At 36.0% G+C, this 14752-nt stretch overlaps 1 protein-coding gene across 1 annotated transcript in view; it reads right to left on the reverse strand.

The window, feature by feature from the left end:
• The window catches only part of TMEM63C (transmembrane protein 63C), a 104673-nt gene that overhangs the window by 45587 nt on the left and 44334 nt on the right, over positions 1-14752 (reverse strand). Inside the window, exons 5-8 of the mRNA XM_074236274.1 lie at positions 13664-13745; positions 8188-8225; positions 3445-3587; positions 1454-1502 (exon numbers count right to left, since the gene is read on the reverse strand). Coding sequence (XP_074092375.1) covers positions 1454-1502; positions 3445-3587; positions 8188-8225; positions 13664-13745 — 312 coding nt within the window. The remainder of the gene's footprint in view (positions 1-1453; positions 1503-3444; positions 3588-8187; positions 8226-13663; positions 13746-14752) is intronic.

Below are 14752 nucleotides of genomic sequence, written 5' to 3' on the forward strand. Positions count from 1 at the left end.
TCAGGAAATGTTATAAAAATGAGATATATACACAAACCAAATATGTAGATATATATGAATATGTATGTGTATGTGCATCTATGTATCTATGCAGATGTATATATATATATTTATGAAATGTCTATATTTGAGTGTATGTGTGTATATGCATTTATATATGTATAAGTGTATAAGTGTATGTATATATGCATATGTATGCTTAATTGTTAGCAGTTTGAGGAGGAAAGCAGGAGGGGAGAAAATAAAGAATGCAAAGCAGAAAACTGAAGAAAACCTTACATGGAAGCAAAGAAAAGATGGATAATTTTGAACATGTATAGTATTTATTATATAGACTCTCAAAATGGAAATTTATTGTTTTATAATTATGAGTCTTTTCTTATGTTTTCTCATTTTGTATTTAAGTTTAAAGTAAAAAACAATTAAAATAAAATTGGCTAAAATTGAACTACCTATAATTTCCACCTATTGGTCTCAGTTTTGTCTTCTGAAGACACGCAAAATAAATGTGATTCCTTCATCCTCATAACAGTCTTTTAAATATTTGAAGATAGTTGTCCCATCTGATTCTTTTCATATCTTCCTTCTCTCCTATCCCCCACCCCTATCCTCATTAACATGTATTTACTTCATTCTTGAAATCCACTCATCCTTTGCAGGGGAAAGTTATATTCTGAGTTTCTCCAACCTAGAAGATTCTCATAGTTCTTAGGTTTTGTTTTTGTTTTTGTTTTTTGCAAGGCAAATGGGGTTAAGTGGCTTGCCCAAGGCCACACAGCTAGGTAATTATTATGAAGTGTCTGAAGCCAGATTTGAACTCAGGTACTCCTGACTCCAGGGCTGGTGCTCTATCTTCTGTGTCACCTAGCTGCCCTAGATTCTCATAGTTCTTGACTATGGTAGGATGATCATCAAGCAGGGCAAAAAGATCTTCATATATCATGGTTTCCAATCCTTTAACCAACATGGATCTCCTCTAGGCTCACTCCAGCTTTAACAGGATTCCTCTCAAAATATGATTTCCAGAACAAAATGTGGTGTGACCAGGGCAGCTTATATAAGAAGTACTACCTCCCTGATTTTTAATACTACATTTTAGGTAAGCTTGCCTTAGAAGCTATTAACTTGGTGTTTGAATACAAAGAATTTACATTTCACTTTGAGTTCTAGCCTATCTAGATCTTTCTGGATACTGATTATCCATCTTATTAGTTTTTTTAGCCATCAGATTACTAGGAAGACTTAGGTACAGAAAAGTCAAATGATACTAACTTCAGTAAATCAGTGACATCCTAGCTTCCAATCCTGTACATTAATTTCATTCAGAGTATATATTCATTTAGAGCAGACCTCTCAACATAGGATAACTGATGCCCAATATAACTGATGTGTTTCCCTGCTTATCCCCTCTCTAGCTAAGACAGAAAGGAGGTAAGAATACAATGGCACCTACTCTTTGTCGAGATTGGCAATGGTGGTACGGCTGAAATGACTTTCTGATTCTGAAAAAGAATAATATTTGTTAGTAACCTTGCCTCTAGGAATTCATACATCTCATTGACTATCTAGAACTTTTTTGGATTACCTTCCCATGGTCCTACTCTTTCTTTCTGAGGATATATGAACCAATCATGGATTTGTTGGGACAATAAAAGGTCTTTTTCTCATGTGGTCATAGGGAAAGAAAGGGAATAGAAATATCAAACCCCACAAATGAGCTACAAAACCCTTCAGTGCAGCTGAATATATTTAAAATGGAATTGGGAACATAAGATAAATGATGTTAATTTGTAGTTAATTTGCAGTCAATATGAGGAATATATTTCTATTTGAGTTTGACTCCACTCATATAATCTAATACTCATTATACAGATGAGGAAATGAAGTTGTGTAGAGGAAAAGGGGCTTTTCTCAAGATTTCATAGGTAGCAAATAGAGAGTTAAGATTTGGACCCAGGTCCCTTGGATCCAAACCCAGTGCTCTTTTTTCCTTATACTCTTTAACTCTCTGGATATGTGGATGGCTCTTTCTAGCCTTACAGTGTTACAAGCTGTGCTTCCTCAACCTACAATTTAATAGCAATAATTATGTAAAATAACAAAAGTGACTAGTAGCTCAAACTACTTTTAAAAACTCAGATTAATTTGTTTTAATCTTACTATAATAGAAAAAACCCTGTTTTTTCCCTTTTTAAAATTATTTCCTATCATTTTACATTTGTACAAAATTAATTATTTTAAGGTTATATATAAAATGTAGTATGGTAGATAATGGCCTGGCCTTGGTATTAGGAAGGACTGAGTTCAAGTCCTTCTACTAACTCAGACTGTCTATGTAACTCCTTTCATGGGCATGTTCATTTAACCTTTCACTGAGCAAGGGAACCTTCTAGAACTATGAGTTTATAGCCAAATTGATGCTCTGGATTGATGAAGTTTTGATTCTGAGAGGTCATAATACAAATTAAATCTCAGGTTCAAAAAAATAAAAAATAACTATTTGACAACAATGGTAGGACTTATTGTTATAAAAGTTCAATGTGTAGGAAGACTGTAAAACTTTAGGGAAAAATAAATATTTAACTGGCAGATAAGTAAATGCTGAAGTGGGGGAACTGTCAGGCTTGGTCATGCATACTTTTAATCCCTGCTACTGGGGATGCTGAAGATGGTGAGCACAAGAATTCTGAGTTTCAGTTGGGCTAAGGTCAATCAAATGAAAAGCATGATATAGTGAGCCTTCAGGAGATGAAGATAGAGTGCCACCTGGCTAACTATGGAGAGGCAAATTGACTCAGGTCAGAAATGAAATAGGTTAAAGCTTCCATTAAAGAAAACAGTTCAGTGGTAGGATAGGGTAGGCAAGGTAGGGAGAGCTAATCTTTAAAACAAAAAGTGGAAACTGAGGGAAAAGTGATTATTTTCTAAGCAAACTGTTAGGGTTTTGCACAGAAGACTTATTCTATATTGGTAATGTGTGTTTTCTATTCCAACAACATTATTATTGAATGTACTCAGTTAATATGCTTGTGCTTTTATATTGGGTTGACAATAGATTCATAGAAATCACAAAAACAATTCCATTTACACAGTAGTTTTACTTTCAAAATTGTCTTCAACTATCCATCCAAAGTAGATGCAGTTTTATTTTTATCATCCCTGTGAAATAAGTGACAGTTATTTCCCCATGATACAGATGGAGATACTTGAGACAACCCCGAGTTAAAAATGATTTGTCTGATATCAAACAGTATATTAATAGCAGAACTAGAATAAGAAGCCATGCTTCCTGACTTCTAGCTCAGTGTTCTCCTTACTAAATCGCACTGCCATAAAAGATGACTCTTATTCAAGCCCTTTCTCCGATAATTGGAGGGAGTGTTCTTTTGCCTCCAGAGGCAAAATTCAACTCTAATAGAATGTTGGATTTTGGACTCTTCTTACCCCGAAGAGGCCCAGAGTAATTGATAGGAAGGATGATAGTCAAGGAGGGCACACAAAGAAGGAGGAATAGACAAATGATATATAACTGGAAATTGAGGTACATTTCGGCATCATCTCCACATTTTTTAACCAGATCCTTTTTCCTAGGAGAGACACAAAAGGACCTTTCTCAGAAACTGGTATGGTCAAAAGTTAATTGCAAAGGAAAGAATTAGTAGGTCATCAAAAAGCATTTTTAAATCCTCGTGGATTGGTTTAAAAAGATACTATTATTAACCTTATGGGGATATCTACCTGAAAAGGATGCCAGTCATAAGAAGGCAGGTTTCAATTAAATTAAATTCAACACACATTTATTAAACAGCTCCTACATGGCCAGGCACAGTGCTAGACACTGAATATATAAAGAACAAAAACAACAACAACAAAATATTCTTCCTCTCAAGAAAATTATGTACTATTTTTACATCAAACTAAGAATCTTCTAACAACTGGTGTTATCCTAAAATAGAAATACTTGTGCCTTAAAATAAAGATTTTCCCTTTCTTGCTATAGGTGTTTAAGTGGGGATTAAACAGAATTCTTGGGCACTGTGATTCTATGAATGGAGAAGCTTATTACTGGATCAAATGACCTCTAGAATCCTTTCAGAATCTTAGGTTCTATGATTCTATTATTGGAGAACATTATTACTGAAGAGAAGAGGAAGTGCTGGGACGGAATGAATATGAGAGATATAGTTTTGTTGGCAATGGGAATGGCTCCAAACCCAACCCAAGGATGGCTTCCTGGAGAGCCTTCTGTCTGTTGGACTAAGTATGGATTTGGGTGACAATAAGATTAGGCAGTTGGGTCAATCATGTAGCAATAAATAAATAAACAAAATTATTTAAGAGTCTATTCAAGTGTGCTGGGAATACAAAAAAATTCAAAAATTGCACAAAATACATCCCTCATCTTTAAGGAATTTTCTTTTTACCAGTGTGACAATGTACAAAAAAATATGTATATATATATATATATATATATGATATATGTTTAAATATATATATATATATATATATATATATATATATAGAGAGAGAGAGAGAGAGAGAGAGAGAGAGGATATATGATAAATTAAGGGTAAATTCAGAGGGAAGGCTCAAAAATTAAGGAAGACTCAGAAAGACTTCTTGCAAACAATGGGACTTTAGATCAGACATAATGGAATCCATCCATATACTATACTGGGTCAGACCCTATAATCTTTTAAGTGTTGCATTCTGCTTCAGGTACCAAGAAATGGCTTAGGAGAAGAGTAAAGAACTTGTCTTCCATGACACTAAGATTGTCCCAGTATGTATTCCTGTCCTAATTTCAATTCTTATGATGTTAATAGGCACTAAGGAAGCAAACATTAAGTACCTTCTATGTTCCCAGGTCCTGTGCCAAGCATTTTGAGTAAGATATTAAAGAAAATAGATATAAATTTTATTCTCAAAAATATACTTATAGTAGAGACAAGACATAAGCAAATAAAATACAAAGTAAAATGTGATACAGTGTACAAGAGAATCAGTTATATGGTGCAGTGGATAGAGTGACAGATTAGAATCAGGAAGACTCATTTTCATAAATTAAAACCTGGCCTGTTACTTACTAGATGTGTGATCTGCAAGATACTTAACTCTGTTGAATTCATTTCCTCTTTTGTAAAATGAAATAGAGAAGGAAATGCAAACCACTCCAGTGTATTTGCCTTGAAAACCAAAATGAGTTCACTGAACAGCAGTGCAGCAAGAAAGATAAAAAGTCCTAAGAAAGTATTTAAGAAGAAAAGCTCACTTTTGTTTGATCATGGAGTAGGTACTATGTAAACTAGGTCTTTGAAAAGATAGGTGGAATTTTAGTAGTCTAACGGGAGATAGAGAACAAGAAGGATATAGTCAAGAAAGCTTGGAACTTGGAATTCAATTTGGCCAGAAAGTAATTCTTATTTAGGGGAACAGTGACAGAAAGGTAGTTTCGAATCATGCTATCATCTTTTAGTTCCAAGTTAAGGAGCTTGAACTTTATTTGCAATGCAACCTTCCACTAAAATACTACTCTGATGCCTTTTTTGGTAGCAAGATAGTTACTGTGGCAAGATAATGACTCTACGATTCTGAGTTTAGGACAGATGACTGATCATCTGTTGTCTAAGGATTAGCCTGGATAGGTTCCAACATGTTCAGAAGCAGATTGGTCATAGAAAGGTACCTTTTGATCAACAACTCCAAAAGACCATCTACTAATTTTACATGGGTTGTGAAGATGATATGATGATGTATGTCCTTCATTCTCAAAGAAGACCATGACATTAGAGAGGTGATGCCATGTCAAGCACATGAATTGAACTTGGGTGAGGACTGTGCTAAGTCACTAGCCTTACTTTTTCCTCTGGAGTCATCTGAGTGCAGTGGTCAGATATGGATCAAGATGACTGGAGATGTTGTATTGGTCATCTTTTAAGGCAGGCAAACACAAATTCCCATGGGACAAGAGAGTATCTTTAGGATCAAGGGAAGAAAACATGAAGAGGGCTCTGGTTCTGAACCCCACATCCTTATCTCAATAGTCCAGATAGAAAGATTCATAGAAGTCATTTTTTTTTAGGTTTTTGCAAGGCAATGGGGTTAAGTGGCTTGCCCAAGGCCACACAGCTAGGTAATTATTAAGTGTCTGAGACCAGATTTGAACCCAGGTATTCCTGACTCCAAGGCAGATGCTTTATCTACTATGCCACCTAGCCGCCCCAAAGTCATGTTTTAAGGGAAACTATCTGACAAGGGCAGTCCTGTTAGGCATCCAGTAAATGGGAAAGGCAAAGACATAGCCTCTGTCTTTAGGGTATTGACAATATGATATTTAAATGAACCCTAATGAAAAACACCCTAAGAGGACTTGCAAAGAAAATATGAAGAAGGGCAAATATGTTCAGTGTGTTTGTCATTGAAACCAGATACAAAGGAAGATTGGTACTTGGAGGGCATCTTAAAAGGGGAGAAAAAATGTTTTGAATGGCGTTTTGCAGGAGAGTAAGAAAGAAGATTGATGGATTGATAGGAGACAGTCCAAGAAGGAGATATGCATGTACAAGGACCCAGATTTTTATAAGATAATGGAATTTCAGAGCTGGAAAGGAATCTCAGAACTCCTAAAAATAAGAAAAATGAGGTCCAGAGAGGTTAAGGGATTTGCCCAAAATATCACAGTGGCAAAAAGAAAAACCCAGGTCTCTCAGTTCCATTCTAGTGCTTTCCCCCATGTATAGTGTGTGTGTGGGGAAAATTCATAACTTATCTCTCCAGGGGATGTAGGAGGGTCAGGGACAGGAAGAATCACAGAGCTGGAAGGGATTTCTGAGGGTATTTAGTGAAACCCATCTAGCTGCGGATGAATTAATAGGTCAGTCAATAAATGGTTATTAAGTAGCTACTATGTACCAGCCACTGGGTCTAAGCAATGGGATACATAAAAGGGCAAAAGACAATTTCTGCTCTTAAGATCACACAGTCTTGGGGGGGGGGGGAGATAATATGCAAATAACTATACAAATAAGCTAGAAAGAGGATAATGGGAAATAATACAAAGACAAAGGGTACTGGTATAGAACATAGGCTTTTGTTTCATGTCATAGATGGGGAAAGATCAGGAGACTTTAGAACTCTGCCTGTCTTCTCTTCCCCCATCTTGGCCAGAAGTCTGAAGATAGGCTTTTAGTTGTGAATCACTTCTATAACATTCCTCATGAGTGATAAATCTTTCTAAGAATCCCACCCCCTCAAGGAAGCTCTAGTTGTTAGGAAGCCTTTTCTTCTATCAAGTTAGAATCTGTCTCTCTGTAGCTTCCATCCATTAGGTTTAGTTCCGCCCTTTGGAGCAGAGCAGACCAAGCCTATTTCCTCTTCCACAATGACAATGCTTGTAGATAGGGTAATCAAATAGGTATCATATATTCCTTCTCCCATCATTTCCTTCCCCTGGTCTTCAAATAGGTATCATATATTCCTTCTCCCATCATTTCCTTCCCCTGGTCTTCAGAATCGGAAGAAAGGGATGGACAATTGATGTGAATTTCCTGTTCATGATGTTATTGAAGCTGGTTAAGGCTAATATGAGAGAAGAAACTGTTATTTCTGAGGTTCTGCTGAATGAGGTACAGAATAGAGCAGATAAACTAATTATTTCCTACCCAGTAATGCCCCAAGTAGAAAAGGCTCATGATACAGGGAACTACACATAGCTGATCAGGGCTGGAAGCTCTAAATTACCTTTCCTACTCCCAGGAGTATATTGGGAAATGTTTAACAACCACAATACAATTTTAAGGTTAATTTGCATTATTAATATTTTCTCTATCAATTTTTTTTAGGTTTTTGCAAGGCAAATGGGGTTAAGTAGCTTGCGCAAGGCCACACAGCTAGGTAATTATTAAGTGTCTGAGACCGGATTTGAACTCAGGTACTCCTGACTCCAGGACCGGTGTGCTATCTACTGTGCCACCTAGCTGCCCCTATCAATTTTTTAATATTAAACAATCAACCAAACACTAAATCAAATCTTGGATTAGTAGCATTTGCTAATTTCCAAAGTATAAGTACCCATGCCATATTTTTAACAATTACCTCTAGCTGACTCCAGCATAGCCCTGCCCACTCCTCTCTCACCCCCTGTGCCACCTTGCCTTCAGCCAGAACTCAGGGTGCAGAAATACTTACTTCATGAATAAGCTGTGGAAGAACCAGGAAAAATAGCCCTGTGGGAAAAAAGAAGAGGAGAGTAAGTAGGGGTCTCCTCAGCTTTCAAGGATACAGACATGCTTCCAGGACCTGGAAAATCACTAAGGGCATTAGTCCTGACCTGAATTTTGTCCACGTTAAGTCATCAGATATTGTAAAAACTAATTCATTAAGAGAGGATGTATGAGTGTTGTACATGAGTATACAAATACTTCCCCTAACACACACAATTCTATAATTGGGAAAGACCTCAAAGGCCATCTAGTCCTGTTTTCTTAATTTTATAAAGGATGAAATCAAGTCCCAAAGAAGCTAAGTGACTTGTCCAAGTTCACACAGGTTAAGTATATCATTTTCTGGATATGAATTCAGAGTTAGTATTCTTTCTCCATAGGTGTCAAGGTGTATACTAGACTGTGTCTTAAATTCAGCTATGATTTACCCTAAAAAATATGGTTAAATTCTGATGAAGGGTATGTCATATTCATTTACTTTGATGTCCTCACTCCCCAATATGCCACCTTAAGCATAAATACCATGTTCCAACTAACTTATCACAATTTTGAATCTATTCTATTCTCCCCTATACCTCACCAGTTCCAATCCTATCTGCTTCACTCACTTTTTAGGCTAATATTGAAGTGAAAAGGAAGAAAAGAATTGGACATGATTGAAATAACCAAGTAACTAAAAATGAAACCTTTTGATAGCCTAGTGAAGTCTGTGGTATTCATGTCAGAATAATGTTTTTAAATACATGAAATTAAAATACATAGGATTATAAGAGTGAGAAGCTATTAAAATAGTTTTCATATAGAAATATAACATAAATTATTATAACATAAATATAACATAAAATATTACATATTAAATTAATATGGGCAACTAGGTGGAACAATGGCTAGAGTACCAAGCCTAGAGTCAGGAAGATTCATCTTCTTAAGTTCAAATCCAGGCTTAGACACTTACTGGTTGGGTGACCCTAGAGAGATCACTGTGTGTTTGCCTCAATTTCCTCAGCTATAAAATGAATTGGAGAGAGAAATGGCAAACTATTGCATTATCTTTGCCAAGAAAAACCCAAATGTGATCATAAAATGTCAGACATAACTGATCAAAATATATTGATATAAATATAAAATGGTTTATAATACTCATATGTATGTATACATATGGATATATTCATACATGAGCATACATATATAACCAGAGACAAAAACATTATATATATATATATATAATCCTTTTCTTCTATACTGTCAGATATGTAAAGATCATTTAATTTCTAGATTATTATTATTTTTTTTAGGTTTTTGAAAGGCAAATGGGGTTAAGTGGCTTGCCCAAGGCCACACAGCTAGGTAATTATTAAGTGTCTGAGACCGGCTCTGAACCCAGGTACTCCTGACTCCAGGGCTGGTGTTTTATCCACTACACCACCTAGCCACCCCTAATTTCTAGATTATTGAAAAAACTTTCTAGCTTTTCTCAGAAACATATTTGTGTAATCCTAAGAAAGTTTCTTAAATTCAGTCTGCTTCCACATATATAAAATAATAATAATAATAATAATTCATCTCTGAAGGCTTTAAAGTTCTTTGTAAACTTTCAAGTTCTATTATAAGTGCTATAAACATCATTTCCTTTTTCCTCTGTTCCAGACTTTCATTTTCAGCTATTCTGAGTGTAAAGTCACCTGGATCTTCCCTCTGGTACCTCAAACTCAGTCTATTCCTAAGTCAGCTCATTATCTTTCCCCCTAAACCTGTTACTTCATCTGTCTCTCATGTTCATAGTTTTGGTATTCGCAGAGGGAATCATAGCTCTTGAATGAAAAGAGACATCAGAGGTCATCCACTCTAACTTTCTTATTTTCCCTGTGGGGAAACTGAGTCCCTGAGAGATTAAGTAATTTACCCAAAGTCACAGAAGTATGCAAACATGTTTTGCCACTTCAAGTGGGAAACATTTTCTTTTTTTTATTATTTATTTTTTTGCAAGGCTATGAGGTTAAGCCTGAGGTCACACAGCTAGGTAATTTTTAAGTGTCTGAAACCAAATTTGAACTCAGATCCTCTTGATTCCAGGTCTGGTGCTCTATCCACCACTGCCCCCTGGACACACTTTCCATTGATTCATGCAACTCTTTGACTCTCTCCTCCTTCATCTTTTTTTTTTTAGGTTTTTGCAAGGCAATGGGGTTAAGTGGCTTGCCCAAGGCCACACAGCCAGGTAATTATTAAGTGTCTGAGACTGGATTTGAACCCAGGTCCTCCTGACTCCAGGGCCGGTGCTTTATCCACTGCACCACCTAGCCACCCCCAAAACCCTCCTTCACCTTTCATATCTACTTATCAGTTCTTTTGATTTCATCTCTGCAATATTTCAATCTGTTTCCCCCCCCCTCCATTCCCACTGCCATAATCCTAGGACAGGTTCTTATTACCAAATGCCTAGACTACAACAGCTGGTAATAAGAGTTTATATAATAGTGATAATAACTAGCATTTAAATAGTGATTTAAGGTTTGTTTTAAATGTTATTCATATGGTCCTCATAACAAATAGGTGAGGGAGATATTATTGTCATCTCCATCTTACATATGAAACTGAGTTAGAGATTAAGAGACTTGCTCAGGGTCATACAGCCAACAAGTATCTGAACCCCTATTTGAACCCAAGGCTCTATCTAGTGCACCATCTTGCTGACTGCAGTCTTCCCCATGCTTCATACCACATCCTTCATACCATACATGATATACATACATAAATACACACACAAATATGTTTTAAAAAGCACTCTTCTGCAAGATGAAGTATAAATTTACAGAGGAGAAAGCTAAGGCTCAAAGTGACTTGTCTAGGTCTTGAACTCAGGTGTTCTGGCTTCTCTATATTATGTTGTTTTCTTTCTATGCACAGATCTGGATTTGTCACTCTTATGCTCAAAAATTTCTGTGGCTCAGAAAGCAAGTTTTTAAAACCTTTTGTCTGGCATTCAATTCAAACCTATTCTTTCCGGAATTATTTAATGTCATGTCTTTTTGTGTACTTTCTGATCTAGCTAAACTCAATGGCTCTCTGTATCCTGAAAAATCCACTATATTCATAAGACTTGGATTTTCTCAAGCTATTCTTTTCGACTCAAATGTTTTCTCTTCATTTTAAACCCAACCAAATGCTACTTCCTTCATGATGCCTTTATTCATTTCCTGATTAAAAATACCCTCTCTCTTCAGCTTTCACATGGCACTTTATTTTGTAAATCTCTTTACCCACTTATGTAATATTATCTATAGCATGTAATGATCTATATTGCTAGATTGACCCTGGAAAATTCTTTAAGGCAGGATTTGTGTCTGTCATAAACTTTAGGTCTCCTCCAGCACATAATATAGTCCTCTGAACATAGCAGGGGGATTTAAAATGCAGGCATTGTTAATAAAATGATTAATAAATATTTGCTTTGTTGAGTTATATCAAAATTAAATATATCAATTTGGCATTCAAGCAAAGTCTTCCAAACAGTGTCTTCTCTATCCTTGTCCATTTCATTACATTTACCTGTTTTTCTTATGACTTTCCAAGTCAGCCTGTTTGTTTTAGTTGGGCAACTTTCTTTGATATTGTTTCCCACTCTAGTCTTGACTCTGCTTCTCTACTGTTCCTCCCTTCACTAAGACTGACCTTTCACCTTTTTGCAAACTTTCATTTTACTTTTCTCCTTCTTCAGAGATCCCTAACTTGTATTTGCTTATCTTTGTCCATTTTATATCCTCCCCAAGAGTATATAAACTTCTTGACTCCAGGGACAATTTTCTTCTCAGTTTTTTTTTAATCTTTAGGATGAAGGATAGTGTCTGATTCATAGTAGGTGCTTGATAAATTTTTATGGAATTGAATAACTGCTTTGGTAATTTTTCCAGAAGTAAGGGACTATGTGAGATATATCTGGGGTTCTCTCATGTGCTAGGTACATAAAGAAATGTTTTCTGAGTAAAGAAATCCATTTTCCTTTGGTGATTTTATTGTTATCTGGTCAATGTGAATGCAAATTCCTCAAATGAAGAAACTGTGACTTCTGACTCAATGGATCAGAATAGGTGCTTGGCCTATGGCAGGGACCTAATAAATGCTCAGTGAAATAAAATGAATTAGATGTGATCATCTTCCAAGGGCCATATACAGATAATGGCATGCACACAAACATATACCTGTGTGATAAATGATTATTAATAACCAATGATTTGGGGAGATTCAGATTCTATTCCCTTACTTCCCATTTTTCATCTATCCTCATTTCAAGATTATAGTCTCTAAGGTTGAATTCTATATAGATCTCACCTAGCAATTGTGTTCTACTTAGGTTTGGGTGGGAATAAAGTCTTTGAATAGGTTGTTTTATGCTGAGGCTAACAAAGTAAATGGATAATCAAAGTTCAGATCCAGCCCCTCATTGTAATTAATACTCATTATCTTATTAATAGTTAGCCAGATAAATGGATAATCAAAGTTCAGATCCAGCCCCTCATTGTAATTAATACTCATTATCTTATTAATAGTTAGCCAGAGTTGGTTGCCACTCTCTTCCTTCTTCCATTGAACATCTAAGCTTTGATTTTGATAGTTCTTGGTCTAAGAGACAGAGGGCCAAGTGACCATCCTTTTATTAAAATGCTGGCCTTGTTAATAAAAGAATTAAGTTGCCCAGAAATTATGTCTCTCAAACCTTTTTAAATGCCATGTGTCTACTCATGATATACAAATAAATATCATGTTTAAATGAAGTAGAATGTCATATATATTTGTTCTTGGCTCAACTCCTTTTCTAATATGTTCCCCCCAACACAAAATATATATTGTTTAGTTATTTTCAGTTCTGTTTGACTCTTTGTGACTACATTTGGAGTTTTCTTGGCAAAGATAATAAAGTAATTTGCTATTTGCTTTTCCAGATCATTTTATAAATGAGAAAAGAGATGAGGAAATTGAGGCAAATAGGATAGGAGTCTTGTGCAGTGACATAACTAGCATCTGAGGTCAAAGTTGAACTTGGGAAGACTCCAGGTCCATCACTATTCACTGTGCCACCTAGTTGAACTACACATACATACAAATATACACACAAACTAGCTGCCTTGACAGTTTGGAGATGATGCTTATCTTTCCTCACTGGTTTGTGAGGGTCTTGTCTGGGACTGCATTTCTTGAGGGATCACAGCCATGTTATTCACTTTGAACTCATTTTCCAGAATGCCCTACATTTTTTTTTTTGCCTTGTTTTGCCAGGGCATCTCTCTCTTATTTCCAACTCCCCTTTATGTTTTGACTTTCTCTATTAGATTGCAAATTCCTTGAGATACTCAATGAAAACCTTACTTTGTACATCTAATGAGAAATCTGACCCCAGAAATGAGATTCTCACTCTAGTATAAACTTCTTCATCAAACACTTACCACATCTTTCTGCCCGGCCTCCAGAGTAGCCTCTACTGGGGAATAGCTATCGCTTTGCTCTCCAAAGAACAGTGAAACCATGCTAGCCATAGAGAAAGGGGATAGAGAAGGAGAGATAAAGAGGAGAGGAACAAAGGAGGAAAGATAAGAGATTTCTGTTAGTTAGAGTCTGACCCTTTGGTCAGCTATTCCACTTACTATACCTCTCACTTTTGTCTGGGGTCAGAAAAGTTCTAAGTTCTTATGCTAGTAGTGAAGATTTCTCAGCTCATTAGTTGTGGGGGGAAAAGAAACTCACAGAAGCTGGACTTGAGGTCAGGTTTATATGACTCCAAGTTCAGGGTTCTGTTACTCACTCACTAGTTATGATCATGAGGAAGTCACTTCAAATTGGCACCAGTTTCCTCCGGTAGAAGATGTGGTAAAAGGAGTAGATAGCTTCTCAGAGCCATATACCTTCCTACATCTATGTCTCTGCAAACTCCACAAAGTAATGACTCTTATGATCAGATATCAAAAGTGTCAAAAGTATGGAGATGATGTTTCCCAGCGGGAAAATGAGGGTGGTAGTAGAGGGGGGAAGGCAAACAACACATAGCAATAGCTAGAACTGATAACTCAATGAATATAGTCTTGGAAACCAAAAGAATTCTTTGAATCCCTTTATCTTTAATAGACTCAAACTGGTGAATTCAAAGTCCCTGGATAGAGATAGATATGCTTGCCCTTAGATTGGTGCATATATTAAAAAAGTTCTAAATTCCACTTGTCTACTTTAGTATAAGATCACATGAATTCTTTCCTTTCTTGGGCCACCCCAAATAGTTTTATCAGTTTAATTTCCTGATTGCATGTTGTCTTGCCTATTAAATTTTTAACTCATTTAAGGGAGGAATCATCTTTTACTTTTTTTCATCAGTACTTAGCACAATAGAGGACACTTAATAAATGTTTACTGACTCTTTAATTTACATGAGTAGATCTAATTCCTTGAAACAAACTGAGACTAGCACACAAGAGTGGATTAAGATGAAGCCACATGTCTTCATGTATCTTTTCATTTTAATGAATATTTCCCTAGTAGTTTAA

Source organism: Macrotis lagotis, chromosome 4 (assembly GCF_037893015.1).
Source record: "Macrotis lagotis isolate mMagLag1 chromosome 4, bilby.v1.9.chrom.fasta, whole genome shotgun sequence".
In the NCBI taxonomy this organism is placed as follows: domain Eukaryota; kingdom Metazoa; phylum Chordata; class Mammalia; order Peramelemorphia; family Peramelidae; genus Macrotis; species Macrotis lagotis.